Consider the following 10,173-nt stretch of genomic DNA (forward strand, 5'->3'; position numbering starts at 1 on the left):
TGTACGTTTCTGAGGTTTACATATTCAAGAATAAAGATTCCCAATAAAGATTCCCAACAATGTGAGACAAAGCGGAGGAGATAGAGATTGAAAAAAAGAGGGAGCGGGATAGTTTGAAAAGGAGGGAAAAGAATGAGTGATCTGTTTTAAAGAGATACTCATTGATAGGTTATGAATAATTACTGTGCTGTAACAGAGGAGGGACGATGACTGAGGGGAGAAACTGTGAGAAAGGAAGCTATGAGGAGGCGTGTAAAGATAAGATAGGAGAGCAAAGCAAAGTTGGAAAAATAGACAGACTTTCTGAGGATGGAAGAAGAGCGTCAGCAACCATCTCAAAAGGAAACTGGACGTGCAGATGAAAGAAGGGGCCAGAAATTTGGGCAGACAAAGAAACGGAAGATGAGATCACTCGTCTTGCCTGCGACTGCAACCTTTCTCTCATCTTCCTCTCGTACCAACTTGCGACAGCCTCTCCGACGAGCCTTTGATGCTGTTGTGGCATTTCATTCAGTTCACAGATGGGTCAACAACTCTCTGAAGAGCCTCTGACAGCTCAGAGGAAGCAAGAGGATAATGCTGAGCAGAAGGTGACTGAGAGAAGATTATGAGTAGATGAAACGATAAACAATTCAGAGAGGAGTTAGAGAGCTGTCGAAATATTCATATCATAGAGAGCATGTGTCTTTACAGATCGCCAGTACGGACCCATTCTGCAAATTAACTTTATGTTAACAACTGGCATAGCTGTTATGCCTAAGGGCTCAGCCTCCGAGTGATCACAAGCCTATATTTTTATAGCTTGCACTTACCTCTCCATTACATGCACAGGCTGCTGATTCTCCAGCTCACCGTAAAGCATGAGGGTTTTCTTTTCTTCGCACAATAGACCAGAGAGGATACACCAGCCTCCCTGCTCTGTAAACAACAGGAAGGTGACAGACATACACTGAGAAAATGACTTAGAAGCATAGAAAAGGCTTATAGGTAGAAGAAAGCCACTGAGAATGTCAGCGAGCACGGAGAGGTGACGAGGAAAGCTTCTTTAGTTGAAATGTATATGAAGCAACAAGACTGCAAGCAGCTCTGTGAGGATGCAATTAGGCACAGCAGTGCTTTAAGCTAAACGCTAACATCAGCATTAAACGTACTCACAATGGTACCGCTAACATGCTGATACTGTTGGCAGTGTTGACTATGTTCACCGCTTTTGTTAAGTGTGTTAGCATGATATCATTAGCTAATTAGCTAATTTGGAAAGTCATTCGTTTAGCAGACACTGGGTCATAAACCTAAGTATTGGACTAGAAGACGGTACCAGAGGAAAAGTCACTGGATCACCACAGTCTTTAGGATTCATCCTCTGGGGGAACATGACTACCACTACAAAATCTTCTGCCAATCCATTTAGTGGATGTTGTGAAACACTGACCTGCTGGTGGTGCTAGAGCAAAGGTCGGAGGATCATTGATGTCATTAGGATTTATCCTCTAGAGAACATGAATGTACAAAATTTCATGGTAATAGTTGAGATATTTCAGTCTGGACCAAAGTGGTGAACCGACTGACTTTGCCACCCATAGAGCAGTGTCACTAGCATGGCTAAAGAGCAAGCATGCTTCTCTGGTATCTTTAATTTGCCGAGACTGAAAAGAAGCCTGGTTTTGGCCGCATATAGGGGCTTACAGTCGAGACTTTTCACATTCAGTAAGCACCATGTCTGCAGTCAGGCCTCTAGCTATAACCACACACAAGCAAATACATAAAATGGTTATACAGAGGCACAGTTTCACAGAGGAAGAAAAAGAGAATCTGGTCTCCCCTCCCTGTCCTGAGCAGAACTAACAGGATCATGCCTTCTGCTGAGACACAACACGACAGCTCTTTACAGGCTTCTCACTCTGACACAATTTCAATAATTTAGCCGCTACTAGATACCAGCCATCACGCCTACAGTAAACAAATTGACTATTTTAGGCCATAAGAAGGGGTGCTGATGCCTGTGGGAGAGGGGGAAGAAAAAGAGCAGGATATAAAAAGTCATTTAGAAAACAAGGATATAGCAGTTTTTAAGTAGACTTTTCCACTTGGCACACAACAGTAGTGCCTGTCTGTCTGTGAGGATTATTTAAACAGTCAATAAGATCAGGCCAACACACAAACCATGCACTTAGCAGAATGAACAATATAGCAACTCTGACTCTCTTCAAATGGAGATAATTACATTTTCAACTGAATAATATTAGTAATCACAAAATAAACGATTAATGAATTATTTATAACTACGTGAACATGTACTACATTTAAAATGTAAATAGGTACAATATAATTCGTAAATGTCAAAAGGAGATACTGACTATATAGATGTGCTTTGGATAACTTAAGTTGTCTGTGTAATTGAATTCTGAATATGCATGTTTGAACAGTTTGATGTTCTGGGAAATACACTCATTCGCTTTCTTAAAGAGAGGTCTTTACACTAAATATGAAGCTACAGCTAACAGCTGGTTTATCTCTGGAAAGAACAAGGCTAGCTGTTTACCCCTGTTTTCAGTCTCTATGCTATGCTAAACTAAGCTAAGCTAACTAGCCGCTGGCCATAGCTTCATATTTAGAGTACAGACACAGAGAGTGGCATCAATCTTCTCATCTAACATCTAACAGACATAAAGCAAATGATCATATGCTTGAACAAATCAACCTAAAATCTAATTTCAAATCAACATGAAATTCTGTTTTGCTAAATTCAATCAGAGACACTTCTCTTGAAAATGTGCAGTTTTGGCTTCATTTCTGACAAATGAGCCTCTTGCTCCATTAAAGTTGAGACTGAATCAACATGTGAATGTAGCTGGTGTTGCATTAACGTTGTTTGAGACAATCAGAGCTATTGTGCTCTGTCTCTGCCATCTGTGGACAGTTTAGTGCCAGTGGGTGGGTCTACCTCTCCTGGGACTCTGTGTAGATTGTGAAACAGATCTGGTCTGTTTGGATTCACAAACTGTAGACGCGAGGAGACTGGACTCTGTCTGCTGACATAACGACTGACTGACAGTACATAAACACACACAGACAGATGTGGGAGCATATCTTGATACTTAGCTTATTTCCAAAAATGTGAACACAATATTTGTGACATTTTTGGGATGTGAAGACATTGCTTTTGCTGGCCATCTGGAGGTTAATCAGACAGGCAAACAAGATGCTCATAACTGGCATCATGTTTCTGTTTCTCTTGGATTAAGGGCCACTCAGGTTGAAGAGGTTTTATTATGTCTTATTTATGGGAGAGGCTGAAAGGATGGCAGCAAGACAAAGGCTTTTTACACAGTAATAGACGTGAATAAATATGCTGATACATAGACACAAACACACAGCAGTGAGATGGAAATGTGGGGAGCATGATTCAAGCTGCCTCAGGCAAAAACAAACTGACCATGTTTCCTCTGGTCATCCTGGTTTCCTCCAACAAAGCTTTGTATGTCTGCCTCTGTCTACTCACTCCCTCTGTCTACTGTTTCCCATGTGTTATGTCACACAGCATCACATGAATGAAGGAGGTTTGATCCTGTTTGTTCTGCCTCGCATTCAGATGTGTGAACCAGTTTTTCCTCAGTATCTTCTATCTGAAGTTGATACAACTGTGTGTGCGTGTCTGTGTGTGTGTGTCTGTATGAGCATGCATGAGTAAAGGATTAGTCACTATTGGTGTGAATTGTTATGGTTTAGGAAAAGGCCACAGCTGTACACATCTGGATCCAGCTGTTTCTCTTTACTCTCACCACATCCTTGAAAAACCTGAGGCCAGTGATGGAGGAGGCTTTGTTATGCCATGCAATTAATTTTTGGTTGGAGTTGGACCATGATCATATCACGACCAGGATCAGAGTGAGAGCAGCAGGAGCTGGCTCATGAACATGTCGGGGGAGTGAAATGAAGTCAGACCACGAAAGTTTGTGCTGATGTGAATTTCAGAGAGAGGATTTGTGAGGTCATTATGTCTTAATCTTTGGGTGGAAAATACTAAAGGCGGAAAACAGAGGATTACCAGGGGCAAATTAAGCCACTACAGAAGCCCGGGGCAAAATTGTACTGTGGGCCCCTACTGACCTTCACTCTGTTGCATTTACATATCCACTGGGCACAGTGCACATGGCAGCTTCATTATATTTTTGCTTAGAGTCATAGAAACCAACCAGTACTTGCTGTTCTGAAAAACTGACCCCATGTTTGGCGTGCCGTATTAGTTTGTGGTAATTTGATTAAGCACAAATTTGTTTAGGAATAGCATGCATCATGTCAGCACAAAATTAACTGAAATAATGAACATATTTAAGCTGGAATTTGCCACTGGCTACTTCAACAAAACAAGGTCAAACAAAAGTCTTTTCATCAAGTGAAAATTCTGGAGCTAGCTTAAGGCCCTCATCATTTCAGTTAGCAGTATATTACTTTAGTGGTGCATATTCCAAAACAAATTAAGTGACAAATTAAATAATTACCGCAGAGTGAATCCGAGACCTTGGAGCAGGTTGCCACTTTTACTTGGTTGTTAATCCAGCTCCAAACTGATACCGAAATAATGACGACTCTTTGGCTGCAGAGCTTTTGTACATCTGAACTGTTTGGCACATTCTCTGCAATACATAAAAAAGACAACATGAGACAAGTACATTAATGGCCTACAGCAGACAATCATGGTAATGCGTGTTCGTGGAACGTGAGGAGGGGGCTAGGGGCAGGAGTTTACAGTCCCGATGGTTAAGGGAAAAAAGCTGTTGGTGAAACGTTTAGTCTTAGTGGACAGTGACCTGGAACGCCTCTCTGACGGAAGGAGCTGGAAGAGCTGATGAGCAGGATGTGAGAGGTTGATCTTCTTTGCTCGCTTCGCAGTTGTGTGAGTATGTAGAGATTCAACTGAGGGGAGTGGTTTGTCTGTGATTATAGACGCCTTGTTAACAATCCGCTGTTGTTTTTTCTGTGTTTGACTGTTCGTGCTGCCGTACCATACTGTGAGTTGGTGCTTGATCTGGTATTTTTTAAGCTGTCTAAGGAGGTGATGTCATTGTTGAGCTTTTGCGCTGATGTGTTCAGTGTTAGTTTTCCACTTGAGGTTATTGTATTAATTTGTGTTCCAAGGAATTTGAAATTAGAATCTCGGTCTCATTTCAACCAACACATCAATCTCTCTCTCTCCCTTTCAATTAATTACAGTTAAGCTGTTGATATGCTGTTTTGTTTCCAAAGCATGTCAGCACAGCAAGTTTATTTTTGTCAAAAATCTGAATATTTGCTATAAGAAAACTGACTTCTGCTACTCTCTCTCTCTCTGTCTCTCTCTCTCTCTCTCTGTAGGGAAGTTAATTTTAAGAACTACACTCTGCTGCAGCTGGACGAGGAGTTTTCTCGGGGAAGAGGTCTGGACATCGGTGCCCGAGCCTGGAAAGGAGGCAACGTTTTGCTTTTCTTCTGCGATGTAGACATCTACTTCACCGCCGACTTCCTCAACAGCTGCCGACTCAACACACAGCCCGGTGAGACACACACCTGCACACAGACACCTTCCACTGAAATCATATCCTATAGTCGTCTGACAGCACTCTCTCTCTCTCTACATCTCAGGTAAAAAGGTTTTCTACCCGGTGTTATTCAGCCAGTACAACCCCACTCTGATCTATGGAAGCCCTGAACATATCCCACCTGTGGAGCAACAGCTGGTAACACATACCAATCAAATCTACCCTTTCCATTTTTCGAACTCTCTGCAAGCCACTTGTGGAAAATATCATACTCAGTGTGATGCTATATAGCTGGGAGGTTGGGAAATAGTTCCCCTCTCCAGCTGCTAGGTGCACAAATCCAAAGAAGGATCCCCGTTAAAGGACCTCCCGTGTGTATCGAGATGATAAATCTCTGCTCACAAACTGTCTAAGACCTGCATTTCTTTTCCCTGTAGGTGATCAAGAAAGACACAGGGTTCTGGAGGGATTTCGGTTTCGGCATGACCTGCCAATACAGATCCGACTTCATAAACATAGGTAAATGTTAGAGAGCAACAGCATTTAAACCACAACATGCGCTGCAGTCAGATTCATCACAACATCTTAGCAATGCAGGAATTTATAAACAGTTGCTCCTAGGGGGTTGATTATCTGTGCAGAGGAGTTGCATAACACAGGGTAAAAATGGGCCTCCCGAATGGCTACAAAAACGTGCACTGCTACGTTAATGGTGCCATAGCTTAATGGATATGAAGAACATGATCAGAACACAAATGGTTCAATATTACATTACATTTCTTAACTTGGATGGGATTTTATTACATTACTCTGCATGAAACAGCTCTGAGGAGCAGTAGCAGCATACATTAGCATATCTCACAGCCCCATGTCCTCTCCATCTGTATATTAGCTGAGGAATATTGGCTCTCATGGCAGATTTACATCAATTTAGTTTCCCTCCAAAGGGGAATCAATTACAGGCTTCAATGAAATACAACGTGTTTCATTGTTTTGGATCCAAACAAACACACACAGACTAACTGTGCCAAAGGTGTAACACAGGCTGGCCAGAAGTCTGGTTTAAAGGAATGGTTTGATATTTTGGGAAAATACTCTTATTCACTTTCCAGCTGAGAGTTATATGTGAGCACACACAGCTTAGTTTATCTTATCTTAGCTTAGCATAAAGACTGGAAACAGGGGGAAGCAGCTAGCCTAACTCTGACCAAAGTTAACAAAAACAATCAACCAATCTCTAAAGTTCAGTAATTAACACAACAATTAACCTTAAGTGGGTTATTATTATGACCATGATGAGGAAGGCTACCTAACCGTAACTTTGATCAAAACCGTTATCTTTACCTAATCCTTATCAAGTTGTTTTTGTGCCTAAACTTAACCAAACCTTAACCCCAGTAGCTCAGACAACACTTCTATGCATAATTCCAGAGAGCATAGAAAATTAATTTGGAGGACTTGTTGTGTGTGCTGAATCTGTACAAAAACGAGAAGTTGAGGTTTTATAGGGGGTAATGTGCGGACTGTTTCTTCACTTCCCATAAAATGACAATTTCTTGTTTTTATATGGATTACACAAGCAAGTGTGCTGCCAGGTGGATTTTTTTTTTAAATACAGAACCAGCTGTTTCCCCCTTTTTCCAGTCTTTATGCTCAACTAAACTAACCAGCTTCTGACTTTAGCTTTGTATTTATTGTAACGACATCAGGGTGGTATCAATATTCTCATCTAACCATGAACAACCAAATTCCCATATTTGCTCTGTTTAGCCCTGGAAAAAGGAGACAGAAAGAAAATAAAAATGCAGAGCAACACAAAGTGTGAGCAAAAGCAGACATGAGTTGTTTAGATGTGTAAAGATGCATGTTTAAACATGCCTGGTCAAGAAATGTTTTGCTGTAGATGCCATCAGTCCAGAATTTCCTCACTTGCCCCTAATGCAACAACAAACCAGGCAGTGTGGAGAGGAAACTGATTATGATCACACATACTGTACACTTTAATCAGGATTCATAATCAGCATTCCTTTAAGAGGTAGGGAACACAGCTATGAAAACAAACATTGCTGAGAAAAGTGTATGCATATCAAGAGGTTTGAATGATGATATAATAAAAGGTTTTTACATTATATTCTGTTCTTATAGGGGGTTTTGACATTGACATCAAAGGCTGGGGTGGTGAAGATGTCCACCTCTACAGAAAGTACCTTCATAGCAACCTCCTGGTGGTGCGAGCACCGTCACGAGGCTTGTTCCACCTGTGGCATGAGAAGCACTGCGCTGATGAGCTCCCTCCGGACCAGTACCGCATGTGCATGCAGTCCAAGGCCATGAATGAGGCCTCGCACGGCCAGCTGGGGATGCTGTTCTTCAGGCACGAGATCGAGGCTCACCTTCGCAAACAGAAACAAAGGCAAAATTCAAATCCCAAGAAGACATGAAGGCTCATTGTTGGTTGAATTATAATCACTTGCATTGACTGCAATCAGTTAAGACTGAGAAGAAGAAGAGATTAATTCAACTGATCTGATTTTAAAGGAATTGTTAAAGATTACGCTTATTTGCTTTCTTGCTGAGGGTTAGATGAGACCACTCTCATCTCTGTATGCAAAATATGGAGCTAGAGCCAAGAGGTGATTAGCTTAGCATAGCATAAAGACTGGAAACAGGGGGAAACAGCTAGCCTGGCTATGTTACGTGATAGGGTTTTACAGTGGCCTACGGTGGTTGAGATGGCACCAATTTAACTATTTCATAAAAGACTAGAAAAAAGTTTCCCTTCAGAATTTAATTTTCTTTATGGATCAATCACTAATCATTTCAGCTCTACTTGTGTACATTGCTGTGTACTGTAGTTTAATCTAAAAAAACATTTTATTCTTGCATAGAATAACATTCTATGCAAAAACCTTAATCTGTTAAACAACTAGTAATTAAAGCTGTGAAATATTTGTAGTGGAGTAAAAAGTACAGTATTTGCCTTTGAAATGTTGTGAAGTAGAAGTATAAAGTCCAAGTGCTTTAAATTTATATTTAAGTACAATACTTGAGTAAATTATACCACTTAAATTAAACCAAGCTAAGCTGTAATTTCATATTTTGCATACAGATGTGAGAGAGGTACGAATCTTCATCTCAGACAGAAAGCAAATAAGCATATTTCCTAAAATGTCTATGACCTTAATGAAAAATGTGAAGACTTTTTAATCAATGTTTCACAGATTCAGAGCATGTTGTTGCTCTAATGTAGCTGTGGAAAGGACAACATAAAGTTACAGTTAAATGAAACTGACTGAACAGCTTGAGGCATTTATCTGAACAACTGCAATCGACTTTCAATCTGTTGGATACATCCATCTGTAATATAGTGTCCATTTCTGTATTCCTCTGTGACTGCAGCAAGGCCTTTCAGAAAGAAAACATAAAGTGTAATGTTGAGTTGTACCATGTGCCTTGTGTGGATAAAACCTGAACACTGTCTCCTCGTGATGGCCAATGACAATTGAACCAACCTACAGGTTTTTATATGTAGGGAAACAGAGCCACCTAGTGGACTGAAAGTTAAACATGTAGGTGAAAAAACAATGAAGGACTTTTTCAGAGCCTGTAAAGGCCTTGTAAAACATTTTATAAATTATTGATTAATAATTGTAATTTTTTTATTTATGTTTGGTATTATTTTGTAAATGCCACCATTTATACGTTTTTTTCTGTTCTCTCATTTCAAATGCAGTATTTTTGTGTGTTTGTGGGTCATTCACCTCTTTAATGAATTGTGAATTAGTGTTAAGAAAAATATGCCATGAATTGCTTTATCTATGTATTTGTCAGCAAAATGACTCTTTTCTCAAAAGCCTTCTTAGTTTAAGACATATGTATGTATGCCCACAAAATAACTAAACATAGGATTATTTTTTTAAATGTTTAATTCAAAAGATAAGAAAATGTGTGTTTTTTTGTCACATAATTAATATGTGGACACATAATGGATAGATAAAGGATAAATTATTGACTGACGATGACTTAACAAGTCAGAATAAGCCTTTTTGATCTTTATATTTTTGTTTGTCAATCAAATGTGACACTTGTGTCATAAATAAAGTCCAGAGTGCAATAATGAAGAGAAAATGTGATATTAAATGAGCAGTCACAGAAACTAGAGAGAAACTGATGTGGGCTTAGAGATGTAAAACCATCTTTATCAACTGTCTCAATTGTTACTTTATATTGGTTTTAATATAGTCACCCATAAATCTTTCTCCAGCACTTCTTCAGTCCTTAGAGGCAATCAAAACAGTCCGTATTTTTGTTGGTTGACCAAAGATGTGAAAATAGGCACTTTTTGAATTATGTTTGTTTTATTCATTGAAACATTCCTTGTAATAATACATCAAATAACTTTCATGTTTCAAGTTATCTTTTCATGTCATGTAAATAAGTTGAATAAAACATTTGTGCATTGTAGGCCTTTATATTTTAATGACCATAAGGTGAATATTAGTGATATTAGAGATGATTAAATGTATTACTTTTGTTTCTTGGCTACCCCATTATTAATAATACATAAATATAATGTAGTTACCTCACATTTACCTTTATTTTTCACCCAGGGACACATTGAGTAAGAAAATTATGGAGAGCCAAAGTGTTCAAT

The 10,173-nt window shown here is 39.6% G+C and overlaps 1 protein-coding gene across 2 annotated transcripts in view; it reads left to right on the plus strand.

Moving 5' to 3' along the window:
* The window catches only part of csgalnact1 (chondroitin sulfate N-acetylgalactosaminyltransferase 1), a 30,839-nt gene extending 20,866 nt beyond the window's left edge, over window positions 1-9,973 (plus strand). For both annotated transcript variants that reach the window (XM_022769821.1, XM_022769822.1), the window contains exons 5-8: window positions 5,356-5,534; window positions 5,623-5,717; window positions 5,957-6,038; window positions 7,665-9,973. In XM_022769821.1, coding sequence (XP_022625542.1) covers window positions 5,356-5,534; window positions 5,623-5,717; window positions 5,957-6,038; window positions 7,665-7,960 — 652 coding nt within the window. In that variant the 3' untranslated portion in view covers window positions 7,961-9,973. The remainder of the gene's footprint in view (window positions 1-5,355; window positions 5,535-5,622; window positions 5,718-5,956; window positions 6,039-7,664) is intronic.
* The last annotated feature ends 200 nt before the right edge of the window (window positions 9,974-10,173 follow it).

The sequence above is a fragment of the Seriola dumerili genome, unplaced genomic scaffold (genome assembly GCF_002260705.1).
Source record: "Seriola dumerili isolate Sdu_G_001 unplaced genomic scaffold, Sdu_1.0 BDQW01005691.1, whole genome shotgun sequence".
In the NCBI taxonomy this organism is placed as follows: domain Eukaryota; kingdom Metazoa; phylum Chordata; class Actinopteri; order Carangiformes; family Carangidae; genus Seriola; species Seriola dumerili.